This window comes from Fringilla coelebs (genome assembly GCF_963513975.1).
Source record: "Fringilla coelebs genome assembly, chromosome: 8".
Taxonomy (NCBI): domain Eukaryota; kingdom Metazoa; phylum Chordata; class Aves; order Passeriformes; family Fringillidae; genus Fringilla; species Fringilla coelebs.
The window spans coordinates 34291287-34304935 of record NC_140066.1 but is presented as its reverse complement, the minus strand read 5'-3'; the positions used below and the strand labels follow the sequence as shown (position 1 = coordinate 34304935).

The 13649-nt window shown below is 44.6% G+C and overlaps 1 protein-coding gene across 1 annotated transcript in view; it reads left to right on the top strand.

Annotated features, from left to right (window-relative positions):
- The window catches only part of ADAM12 (ADAM metallopeptidase domain 12), a gene marked incomplete at both ends in the record, with an annotated part of 193657 nt that overhangs the window by 135158 nt on the left and 44850 nt on the right, over positions 1-13649 (top strand). The window contains 3 exons of the mRNA XM_084210182.1: positions 1329-1498; positions 3787-3871; positions 8590-8738. Of these exons, the coding sequence (XP_084066308.1) occupies positions 1329-1498; positions 3787-3871; positions 8590-8738 (404 nt within the window). The remainder of the gene's footprint in view (positions 1-1328; positions 1499-3786; positions 3872-8589; positions 8739-13649) is intronic.

Sequence of the window (13649 nt, the reverse complement as noted above, 5' to 3'; positions counted from 1 at the left end):
CTGCTCTGCTGCATATGGGATGTAAAGATCTATTTCTAAAAAAAAGCCCAATTTAGCCCTAGGATTTTATTCACCAGGGAAGAGGGTGGGGATAATCACCTACAGAATAGCCCATAGGAGAAAAAAGAGGATTATTTTTAAGGGAAATTTGGAGAAAAAGTCATTTGTAGCAACGAGGGAAGGCCCAGTGGTAACACCAACAAAGGCCTATGAAAACACAGTCAGTAAGATGTGTAATCCAAGGCAGGTGGCAGAGTTAAAAATAAGGAAGCAGAGTTGATGGCTGAGTGAGAGCAACAAGAGAGAGAGATATGGATTTTTTTTGGTTTTGAAATAATTCCTTGACAGTAAACAATAAAGGCTAAGAATCCTCTAGAGTAGTTTTTGAACAAATTAGAGTTTATTTTTGTTAGGCTGAATGGCCAGAAAATATTAGGACTCTAGTAGTGAAATTATAACTGAGAGTATCTTAATTTATCTGAGAACTTATCAAGTGATACTTCAAGGGCAGTAGCTCAAGGAGAAGCATTCCTGATTAAAAGCAAGCTGCTGAAGATACCTCCACCTCATCCATAATTGTCTTGCTGACTTATTGCCAGAGGACAGGTGTTTATATGTTACCTGCTCAAAATTAATTTTGCATATTGTAATATATTTTTTGTTTCATGCCTAATTTATGCTCAGCAAACTCTGGTGTTCTGCAAATGACTGGAATGCACAGAAACAAGACAAAGATCTACTGGGTGTTTTGTCAGCCTGTCAGGCAAATCTGGACTTGATCAATCCCTGACTCCTTCCTCACATTTCTCTCACACTGGAACTGCTGTCGTGGCTCTGCTGATGTTGCTCTGGCTCCCCCCTTGAGGAAAAATGGCATTTTCTGGTGGGGAATAGATAAAATCACTGGGCTTTATCTGCTCTGTGCAAGGCTGGATGAGCCTGGCTGGTTTTCAGCTGTTTTTGTGACCCACAGCCACAGCACAGCTCCTCTGCCTCTGGAATGGGATCTGTGCAATCCAGGGTGGGGCAGCTCTGGAGACTCATCTGCCATGGCCTGGAGTTCCTCCAGAGCTGAGGGAATGGGCAGGGAGTTCAGGGAGCAGCAGGAAACCCCTGGATCTCTTTGAATGCCTGATGGGCACTGAGTTGGGTCAGAACTGTTTGCTGGGAGTCTTGGAAATATTTTGTCCGAGTCCTGTCGGGTGCTTTGCCCTGAAGAAACTGTTTTAACTTCTACAAGAAAGGTTTTCATTATTAGGTGCTTGTTGAAATATTCTAGTCTGAAATATTTTTTAGGCACATATTTCCTACTTTTCTCTTGTCCTTAGTTCTACAGGCCACTAAACATCCGAGTGGCCCTGGTGGGAGTGGAGGTGTGGAATGACATGGATAAGTGCTCCATCTCCCAGGACCCTTTCACCAGCCTGCATGAGTTCCTGGACTGGAGAAAGCTCAAACTCCTTCCTAGGAAAGCCCACGACAATGCCCAGCTCATCAGGTAGGCTTGGCTCTGCATTTGATACCCACCAGGATTTTGGGCATTTTGGGCATTTTGGGCATTTCAGGATAGCTGTGCTGAGTCCTTCCCCAACTGCTAAGCTGTTGGAAGGAACACCTGTGCTCCTGAGGGTTTGCCTTTCCCCTCTGCAAGCATCAAACCCCAAATCACTCTGCAGGTGCTCCAGGTGAGTTTCCTTTCCCAGCCCTGGTGCTCAAAGCCTTTCCTGAGTACAGCTCGTGTAGAGCAGAGGTTGTAATCAGCTGCTGCATGCTCAGGGTGTGAATTTACAACCAGTTTAAACTGGCCCCAGTCTGAATTGTCACTGGGAAAGGCAGTCCTGCTCTGACCCTAAAGTGAAGCCTATTTCTTAATGAAAAGACTTCAGTATGTTTCAAAATGCTGTCTGATTTATACAATTCATTTGCATTCGTGATTTAAAAATTAAACCATAGACAAATTTTACCCTGCTGCTTTTTCTTGGAATAAGGAATTGAGTAAAGGTCCCTGTCAACCCAAACCAGTCTATGGTTCTGTAAAAGTAAAAGCACTCTTAAAAAAAAGGGAAGTGGAACATCTCTTTGTTGAATAGGTATTATTTTGATCAATTGACTATTCTTTATACTGAGCAGATAAACCCAACTGATGTCTCAGTAATTAAAAGGAGTTATTTACTTCTTACCTTACCTGAATAAGAATAAATTGAGCCTTTCCAGACTGTCCCCCCTGAGATATTTGATTGCTCTCTATGTATAATAACACTTTGTTTGAAATTATTGCACTCAAGGCTGTGCATCATCACAAGCAGCACATAAACTTCCCCCTGCATTACAATAACCCTGCTTTGAGTTAGAGACATCATCTCTGTGCTTGTGCTCCTGCTCCCAGCCTCAGAAACAAAGGAGGGGAAGAAGGGTCCTGTTGCAGCAGTGAACACTGAGGAGGGTGATCCAGGGGGGTGATCCAAGGGGATGATCCAAGGGGGATGATCCAGTGAGGGTGATCCATTGGGGGGATCTACTGGTGGTGATCCAGTGGGGTGATCTATTGGGGATGATCCAAGGGGATGATCTATTGGGGGTGATCCAGTGGGGGTGATCCATTGGGAGTGATCTACTGGTGGTGATCCAGTGGGGATGATCCATTGGGGCTGATCCAATGAGAGTGATCTATTGGGAGTGATCCAGTGGGGATGATCCAAGGAGATGATCCAATGGGGATGATCCATTGGGGATGATCCATTGGGGATGATCCATTTGGGGGTGATCCATTTGGGGGTGATCCAATGGGGAGGATACAAGAGGATGATCCATTGGGGATGATCCATTTGGGGGTGATCCAAGGGGATGATCCAATAAGGGTGATCCAGTGGGGGCGATCCATTGGGGGTGATCCAATGGGGATGATCCATTGGGGATGATCCATTTGGGGGTGATCTAGTGGGGATGATCTATTTGAGGGTGATCCAATGGGGATGATACAAGGGGATGATCCATTTGGGGGTGATCGAGGGAGGGTGATCCAGTGGGGGTGATCCATTTTGGGGTGATCCAATGAGGGTGATCCAATGGGCATGATCCAAGGAGATGATGCATTGGGTATGATCCATTTGGGGGTGATCCAGTGGGGGTGATCCATTTGGGGATGTTCCAAGGGGACAATCCAATGAGGGTGATCCAGTGGGGGGGATGCAAGGGTATGATCCATTGGGGGTGATCCATTGGGGATGATCCAGTGAGAATGATCCACTGGGGGTGATCCAGCGGGGATGATCCATTGGGGGTGATCCATTGGGGATGATCCAATGAGGGTGATCCAGGGAGGGTGATCCAGAGGGGGTGATCCATTGGGGATGATCTATTGGGGATGATCCCATGAGGGTGATCCAGTGAGGGCAGTCCATTGGGGATGATCCATTGGGGGTGATTCAGTGGGATGATCCATTTGGGGGTGATTCAGTGGGATGATCCAGTGAGGGTGCTCCATTGGGGCTGATCTATTGGGGGTGATCCATTGGGGATGATCCATTTGGCGGTGATCCACTGAGGGTGATCTGTTGGGGTGGCCCATTGGGGTTGATCCAATGGATGTTCCAAGAGCTGGGGCACTGTGCTTCAGTTCAGCTGAGACACCACAGCCCATCTGGGCATTCCATTGCTTCAGACCTGCAAATGGAAGGGCAGAAACGGGGTCTTTGTTTGAGACTGGCAGAGATCCAGAGCTGGAAAGGACAGGGAGGTGTCCTGGCACTGACTGGTGGCTCTGTGTCTGCTCTCCCCCTCCTGCAGCGGGGTGTACTTCCAGGGGACAACCATTGGCATGGCTCCCATCATGAGCATGTGCACAGCAGAGCAGTCTGGAGGGGTCGTCATGGTAAGTGGGGCAAGCACTCAGCCACTCACACTGGGGGGACACCACACCTGCTCCTGCAGTCCTGCCCCCTGAACCTGCCCCATTTGTCCCATTTTCCATCTCTCTGTTGTTCAGATTGCTTGTAAATGATAGTTTCCATAGTGAGAAAAACCAAAATATTAAAATATAGCAGGGCCTCTTTGCAAGGAGTTTATTCTTCTAATTGTTATTGAACCAGGTGCTGAGGTGCTGTGAAGGAAGAGAACCAGAAGATGTATTTGTTATACACTTGGGTATACTTGTGTTACAGGCAGCAGCAGTCTATCCTGAATCTTTTATTATATTGATTTTATTCTGTATTTATAGAGTGTCCTCTGTTAGGCCTTATTTTCCATCTTTGCAGCAGTGGTTTTATTGCATTGCCAGACAGAGAGAACAAACAATGGCAGCATTTATTCCAGCTGAGTCTCTCCCAGGGCATTATTGTTGTTGTTAGATGCAAGACATGGTGAAAACACAAGCAAACATCTTGTCCAATCTCTGGAAGGAGTTCTCATGTACTTTCTTTCTGATTTTTTCATTTTTTAAATTTCAATTTTGCAGCGCTTTGTGCTAAGACGGAGGGAAGAAGCTTTAAACTAGAACAATCAATTCACATAATTTGGGGAAAAATTGTGTCAAAGTTGTAGAAAAGACAAAGGTTTCAGGCTTTTGATAGTTTGAGAAGCTGAGTCTGTAATTGCTGTCTGTAACAATTATTCACTGGTTACCTGGGGGAGAGGTTCAAAAGGAAAAAGAGGAAAAAAAGGAAGAAAGTGCTGTAGGAGTGTCCCAGTGCACCCCCAGTGCAGGTAAAGGCACAGATGAGGCAGACAGTCCCATTTTACCCATTTGACTCAGCCCTGCAGTCACTGCTTTGGCTGTATCTGCAGTCAGAGATGCCCTTGATGATGACTTTTTGTCCTTTTAATTTTTAGCATAAGATTTAAAACAATCCCAAGTGTGATTTACAGGCAAGTCAATTCTCCTTGCTCGGGAAGCTGTCGCTTTAAAAAGAAAGAATTACTAATAGTTAATTGCAGTAACAAGAAAACAAGAATCAGCATTTCTTTAGGGCATTCTCATAGAGAGAGGACTGATTTATCTGTCCAGGAGAAACCCAGGCACTGCAGAAGAGTCCTGGGCCTGGCTAGAGCTTCTGTGATGAAGAGGAGCAGGATGTTACCCAGAGACTCAGTGAATTTAAGCTTTTGAGGTGCAAATTAACTTGAAACTTGCACAGAATAACCAGAAACGTTCTCCATCTCTTTAAACAAGTCCTCAAAAAGTAGCCAAATCCAAATGAAGCAAACACTCACCCCAAAACACAAAAGTGCAGCTGCCCAACCATGCCCTGAGTTAGCAAAAGCAGATTCAGGCACAAACAAAATATATTTATATATATTGCTACCTGTACCCTGGCACAGCTGCCCAGGGAAGAAGTAGAGTCCCCATCCCTGGAGGGATTTAAAAGCCCTGTGGAGGTGGCACTTGGGGACATGGGGCAGTGCTGGGAAATGGTTGGAGTCCATGATCTTAAAGGTCTTTTCCAACCTAAAAGATTTTGTGATTCTCTGAAAGAATGAATCACTCTCAGCCTGGGAAGGTGGGGGGCTCAGGTGTCTCGACACTGCACAAATGAACATTTGGCCAACCTCATAATTCAGCCAATTTCTCACCCATCCCACCCCCAGCACTCAACACCAAAAGCTCCCACACTTTAAAACCTGTTCTGGAAGAAAAGACAATGGGAGACTGCGTCAGAAATGACATTTGAATACAAAATCTGGAGTGACTCTTGTCTGATGTGATTTTCCTGGCTCTTTTTGCAGTTAGTCAGCTCTACTTTATGATCTAAATTCCTCTGTCATGCCTCCCTGGGAGCCTGCCTGTCTCTTTTCTATAGGGCTGAGCTCTCTCAGTGGGTGACACCCTGTCTCCCATTAATTTTCAGAGGAACTCAAAGCAGGGAGAGCAGCCATGTGAGTGTGAGAAGCTTTAACAAGACCTTTATCATTTCATTTTCCTGTGAAGTTTCTGTAGTGTCACAGGAAAACCAAAGAGACGTTGACATTAAAGCAAGTCTTTGACGTGATTCAGTCTTCATTCTTCTGTTTCCAAAGGTTGCCCACTGAATTCATGGATTTAAAAGTAAAATATTTCTGAGAGAAGAGGAAAGTGACTTTTTATCTGGGCAGACAGTGATAGGGCGAGGGAGATTTTAAACTTAGGAGAGATTTAGATGGGATATTAGGAGGAAATTGTTCCCTGTGAGTGTGGCAGGCTCTGGCACAGGGTGCCCAGAGCAGCTGGGGCTGCCCCTGGATCCCTGGCAGTGCCCAAGGCCAGGCTGGACAGGGCTGGGAGCAGCTGGGACAGGGAAGGGTGGGCTGGGACTGGATAATTTTTGATGTCCCTTCCAATTCAATCCATTCTGTGACTCCATGAACCGAGTGAACACACTGAAAATACCAGGAGCAGGGCATTTGCCTGGTGGAGCTGTAGGTGACAGCATGGAATGATCAGGATTTGATTTAAATCCCAGTGAAATGAAGCAGAATTCAGCTGAAAGCAGCTGCATGTTTTGTGCAACAGCTTATAATGCCTTAACAGGAGATGGTTGCTTATTCAGTGGTTGTGAAATGTGTTTGGTAATGACTTTTACTGCTCAAGTTAACTTTGAAGGACCCTGGTGGAATAAATCAAAGTCACATTGCTATTCATTTCTTTAGTCCTTGTGATTCTTAAACGGTCTCAGTATCAAATGGAACATGTCACTGTTTGTTTTGATAATCTTCATTTATGCTGTCTTCAAATAACCTCTTTTGCTGAGGCATCACATTCCTCCTTCTACAAACCCTCTCCAGAAGCTGATAAAATTGCATTCCAAGTGGATCTGAGCAAGTAATGAGAACCGCATGGGCTGCAATAATTGTTTGCCTTTTCAAGTCCCAAATTACATTTCACATCATTTATTGCTCCACTTCTGGAGTGGACTGTGTGAATCCTTGGTTTTAGTTTTAGTTGACAGCTTCAGAGTATTCAGAGAAATATAATCACTGCTCAGTAAGTGGAGGAGATACTGGAAAAATAAAGAAAGTCTGAGCTCAATTTGCTGTGTGTCTGTAGCTCAGTGAGGAGTTTCTGCCTTGACCAGATAGCCTGAATTTCAAGGCACCATCCAGTGAGTCAGTGGTAAATTACATGGAATTATTTTGCTGTTTTCTTAATCTTCAGCCCTGCATTTTTTTCCATTTGAGTGAGAGGTTGTGCTCTTTTTATGACATCGGGTTCAGTTACACTGAATTCTCTAAATATTCCATCAATTACTGTCTGCACAAAGATAAACCCATCTGTATCAGACCAGTATCCAGACAACATATCTCATTAGGAAGGTGTTGTGCAGGACAAACTGGCTGTCACAAGATTTTTATATCAAGATTTTAAAATTCAAGAAATTTTTTTTTTTTTAAATAGACATTTTGGAAACAGATAAAATTCTTTTGAGTTGATTCCAATTACAGAAGGAGCATTTTAACTTGTTCAGAATGACTGTATTCTCTTCTTGATTTTGTTTGCTGCTTGAGAAATGATTTACTAAAAATATTAGCCCAGACAGAATGAAAGAAGAAACTCTTAAATCTACCCCAAGTCATGTATTAAGGCCTCCATTAGTACATAGATAATGTTTTAGACGGTTTTACCTTCATTTCTTTTTAGTCTGGAGTTTGGCTTAGATGATGCTGAAAGAGTTATTTAAAGTGAATATATTCATGCAAGCTTCTAGAGCAGGCAGCTGTACACAGTAATTCCATTTACTGACTGATAAATAGTGGATCATGCATTTATATTACATGTTTATGCCTGCAGGGAAAGCTTTCTTACAAGTGTAGTGGATTTTTTTTTCCCTCAAGGAAAATGATCAGTGTGGAAAGGTCTCTTCCTTGTGGTTAAGCCAAAACATCATTCTGATCAGCAGTCTGTAATCAAATCATGCAGTGAATTTCTCAGAAATGATTGTCCAAAAATCAGCATTTAAACATGGATTAGTGTTAAAATTTCAAACTGACACTTTCAACATTTAGAGTATTTATAGGTTAATAAGAGGCCATGGAAGATTTTGGCTTGCTTTGGCCTCTCATTTTAAAAAGGAAATTTTTAAACGTTCTTGGTCTTTCTTAAAAGGTTTGTGAAATCTTGGACATTCTGATATTAAAGAAACAGTCTGAAGCAAATTAAATACACTGAGTGAAATCTCTTGCTGCATTTTTAATTTGCCTGCTGACATGAAGGATTTCTCACTTGTCCCTCACCCCACTCATCCTCACCCATCAATTATTGTCCTTTCCAGCACTCCACGTCTGGTATCCTCTCTCTGCCTCTGCTGGCACTCAGGGGTTTGGGGCATTTCTTGAGCAGCAGAATTTGAAGCCCCAGTAAAGAGAAGTTCACAGCTGCTCAATGGTTTCAAATGTCTGATGGGGAAACTGGGTGGCCAGAAAGGCTGTCCTGAAATTCCCACTCTGCCCTATCCAAGGATGAATTTAAAACTGAGTTTACTTAAACACAGAGCAACCTCAGCTGCTAACTTTATAAAACATTTCAAAGGACAGGCAATAGGACCTTAGAGGGGGAATGATGCCTGGAGTTGGGTTTGCATGCTGAACTGACTGGTTCTCCTGTGGGTTTTTGTTTTGAAGGATCACTCAGAAAACCCTCTGGGTGCAGCAGTGACACTGGCCCACGAGCTGGGGCACAATTTTGGGATGAATCACGACACGCTGGAGAGGGGCTGCAACTGCAGAGCTTCCACTGAAAAGGGGGGCTGCATCATGAACCCCTCCACTGGGTAAGTGCCAGGCTCAGACTGGCCAGCTGCACAAGCTGCAGCTACACTGGGACAGCTGTGGCCTCACTTTGTGCCTCAGGAACATTGAAAGGTACAAAAAAAAAAGATACAAAAGGTATGAAAGGTTTCTCAGCACCTGTTGGATCTTGTTGCAGTTATCCTCCCCAAAGTGACAAAATTAAATGTTATCAGAGCACATGCACTATTGCACGTTTCTATTTCCAGGATAACAACCTGAGAGACAAAAATGCTGTCAGAAACTGGGTAATTCAGAAAAAAACAGTCTACAACCAAACAAACTGCATTGCAAGTGTTAAATCAGAATTTCACCTCCTCTTGTCTTGCCAGCTGAGCATCAGTCACAATAGGAAATGAGCCAAGACTGAGATGAGTGGGTAGGAAATTCAGTAATGCAGGAAATGCACTCTCAGACTCTCTGCAAACTCTTTGTCTTGTGTAGAGCAGGTTTTTAGTTTTGCACAAAGTTTGGTTGCAAGTGGGGAGCACTTTTGGCTGGTGAGAAAATGAAACCTGCACGGTCGGTGGGATTAAGGCTATTCTGTGTCCAGAGGGAGATCTTCCCAGAAAAGAGATCAGAAATGTGGGAAATAAAAACCTGTGGTCACCTCTGTGAGTGCAGGGCCAGCAGCTGCACTCAGGGATCCTGGTGGGTCCCTTCCAGCTCAGGAAATTCCTGATTCCCTGTCAGAACTGAGGGGGGCAAAGGCACTGTGCCAAGCACAAGAGTGTTTTGTAGACACTGACATTTCAGGCACCCTGGGCAGAGTGAGCTGTCACTGCTTGCAGGGATGTGTTTTAAATTCCTGTTGAAACAGAAGGATATGAGGAATGAGTTCTCCATGTCCATATTCAGACTAGGACTGAAAGGATTAAATTGAAGTAAGATTTGCCAATTAAACTGCCTGTGATGGAACCCAGTAAGAACCAGTGAGGCAAATATCTGCCAGCAGTGTAGGTACAGCTGGGTGTGCCTCAGGACAAGAGGATGCTCTGGATGTTCTCTGATGTCCCCTCTGATGTTCTCTCTGTGTGCTTAAACTTCATCTGTTGCTTAAAAACCTCTTCTGGGAACTGTGATCAGCTCTCCCTCTGCCTTTTCCAGGACTGCAGGTTTCTGGGAAGGAAGGGGAGCAATGTGGGAGAGGCCAGGGAGGGTTGGGCAGGGTTGTTCCCCGCTGGTCAGCCCAACAGCAGCCTTGGAATTCCTTCAAAGGCAAAGCTGTCACCCTCCATCAGGGCAGAAATCAGGGCTGTGGCCAGAGGCCAAGCACAGCAAGCTGAGACACAAACAAAAGGGAGTTGTGAGAGTGGAGGAGAATGGGAGGGATTTCTGCAGTCTGGGAAAGAAAAATAACTCAGCTCTTCTGAGACAATGGGGGATAACCATCCCCTGGAATTCATCCTGACAGGTCAGGGCTCTGTCACACTGTGGGGACAGAGTGAGGTGGGACAGGGCTCTGAGCTGAGCTGGGCAGGCAGGGCTGGGCACTGAGCTGGGCACTGGGCTGAGCTGGGCAGGGCTGGGCTCTGAGCTGAACTGGGCACTGAGCTCTCCAAGGAAACATTCCAGCTCTGCCAGCTCAGCTGAGTTTCTGGTTCTGCACCCAGATGTTTTTTGCAATAAACACAGCCATGCTCTCAGGACAGAGATTTCTGGGCTCTTTCTGAACTCATCTGGTGAGGGGAACATTAAATAGCTCCTGGTTCATTCTTCCTTCCCACTGGAGTCCTCGGGGTGAGTCTGACCCTGTGCTGGGTGCTGGGTGTGCCAGTCCAGACTCTGGGCTTGGGCTGGCTCAGGGCAGGCTCAGAGCAAGGCTGTGCCCACCCAGGGCTGCTCAGGACATGAGGAGCTGCATATCCCATTCCTCATCCCAGTTTGGGGCTCCTGCAGAACCTTCCAGGCTCTGCCCACCCCCAGCACCCCGCAGGTTTGGGGATTTTCACATCCCCCTCTTTGGATTTTCACCAAACTCTGCATTTTGCTCCTGCCTGAGGAGGAGCTGTGGCCTCCCAGCCCTGAGCAGGCTGATTGTTTGCTCTGATTATTGATTCAGAAATGGAAACTTCAGCTTTGGGTTTGTAGCCTCAAGCTTTATCTCCCCACCGTGCTGTCAGTCTGTGACAAATACTCCTGGAGAACATTTCATGCCTTGAGCCAAGCTGCATCTCCCCCATTCCAAATTAACACTCTGAATATTTAATTACCCAACGTGTCTCACCAATAGCAATATTCCCCTGAGCACCATTATTGAAAGAACACTGAAAAGTTTTCTTCTCTGGAAGTGCTTGTCTGTTAAGGAAAGGCCAAATGAATGTTCCTTATCTCAAATGCACTCTGGAAATGGCCAGAAAATCAAAACTTAGAGAATCCATTTAGAGAGACAGCCTGCTCTCAGTGTACTCACTGCACTGCCTCTGTGCTTTGTTAATTGGTTTAAGGTAGATTTAATGAGTGGAATAAAGAAAGATCTGGCTGAAGTTAGTGCAGAAAGCACTGAGATATCCTTATCTGATGTCTACAAGAAATAGGAAATACCTCAGTTATGGCAGAAAGGCCTCTGTGAATTTCACTTTGGAGTCATTGCTGTGGTCATGCACAAAGGGGAATGTTTTAAGGCTGTTGACTTAAAAGGGATTTCATCAATTATTGTAATTTCTTTCTGTTCTTCTGTTTCAGTCTTTGAAGAGGTCTTGGAAATTTTGTCTTGGTGGGAAAAAGCCTCCAGGGATCAGGGGGGAATTTAAACTCTGTTGGATCTATCCTTTAATCAGCTTCCTATAGTTTTTATTCTTAAAAGATACCAGCAAGATGAGCACCAGTTGTGTGTGAGCTACAAATGTCTAAAGACCTCCTACTTTAGCGAGATGTATTTTTTCTAACATGGAATCAAGCACAAAACCCCTCAAATTTGTGTCAGAACAGGACTTTGAGAGATTCAAATATCTGCTATGAAAATCACAAAAATCCTCCTGTAGAAATGGGGGTGGGTCCTATGAAAAGACTATCAATAAGGAATATTTAGTACTAAAATTAGTATTTAGTAATACAGACTGTTAATATTTAAGTATATATAATATTGATACTAATCATATCAGCAAGGAATATTTAATACACATTGTTCTCTTTTTTATCCATCTGTTGTAATGATATTCCTCCAGTTCTTTAATTGTCTTGTACATGGACAGTTGCAAGTGCCAAAGAAGGAATATTAGAGGGATTTGTGAATCTTTTTACTGAGATCTTTTTATCTGCAAACTAAGGGACAGGGCTGAGCCAGTGAGGCCACTTCAGTATTCCACTTTTTTTTCCAAATATCTCCCTAAAGTGTCACCTTTTAGGAGTGTAAATATTCCTCCTGCCAGGCAGAAAAATACCCAAGAGTTGTTGTGGTGCAGCCCAAGGCATTGGGCTGGATTTATACCCTTGCAAATGTGAGCAGAATTCAGCAATGCTGCCAATCAGCAGTGCTTGTTTATTTAATAATTTTGGAAATGCAATTTTTACACATCCTTCTTCATCAAAATCGAGCACAGGGCCTTCCATGGGGTTTAAAGCCAGGTGAGCTCCCACTAAGAAGCTGAAATATTGACTTCAGAGATGTTTGAGATTTTTTTGCCAGCCTTAAGGAAAGCAAAATGCTGATAGTTGCTGTTCTCCCTCCCTGTAAACTCAAGGGTTGGACTTCCCCTCTCCCACTTTCCCGTGTCCTTGAGTGCTGAGCTCTTTTAGCTCCACACTGGTGACCCACACAGGGAGTTTGTCTGCAGGGAAATTTGCTCTTCCCTCCCTCTGACAGGGAGTGCTCCTGATGCATTTCCATCTCCTCTTCCTGGAGAGGTTCAGGAGAGCAGGAACCCTCCCAGGGTGGGCAGGTTCACCAAACCCATTCAGATGCTGATCCTACAGCTGGATTTTCCCTTTGGGATGCCCCAATACCTGCAATAAAATCCACTTTCCCTGGCCCCTGGTGGCAGCATTTTCTGTTCCCAGGTTCATTTCTTGTTGCTGGATGATGCCAGCCAGGGCTGATGGAAGTGATTCCAAGGACAGAGCCATTGGTTCCATCTCTCTTTGCCCTGGGGAAAGAGCTGCTTTGGGGTGTTCCCCTCCAATCCCCTTTGCATCTGGGCTTGGGAATGGTGGAGATTTTCTCAGGTCTGTCCTACTGCCCTACACCCCATTGCTTTCTCTGTACATTTATTATGGGATGGAGCACCTCACATTCATCTGGAAGGTTCTCCTCAAAGCCTGTGATGGAGAAAAGATTAAATAACTGCAAAATAATTTAAAATACTCAGCAGAATATAAAATCTGGATGGGATATTGTTTCAGGACATGTAGATATTCAAGAAGTGGACAATCTGATGTGTGAGAGGGCGTGGCTATTGATATTTGCTTAACAAACTTCTGAATGAAAGAACATCTCTTGGGAAACTTTTATTTCAATCTAGGCCCCCAGCAGACCTGGCTTTCCTCTTTTCCAAGAGTTCCAAGGCATATTCTGATTTCCACCCCCTGATGACACACAGGAAGGTCTGGGCCAGGCACAGGAAAGAGGAAGCAGCTTCTTTAGGACACTTCCCTCACAACAACTCCTCTTTGTCTTGTTCCTTCTGTGTGATGCTCCTTTTGAAAAGTCAAGAATGACCTGAACCCCTCTGCCTGCCCTTTCCCCCCTTGTTGTTATCTTGAATCTTGTTGTTCCCATTTCCAATTTTCCCACCCAGGATTTAAAGTCACTCTGTTTCTCTCTCAGATTTTAAATTGAATTTACTCAGATAAATATGAGTGTAAGTTTTACAGGGAAGTGGGGTTTGGGCTGTGACACTGCTGGTGGAAATTCCTGTTTTGTGTAGTGATGACCATGATTGGAATAAAAAAGGAGA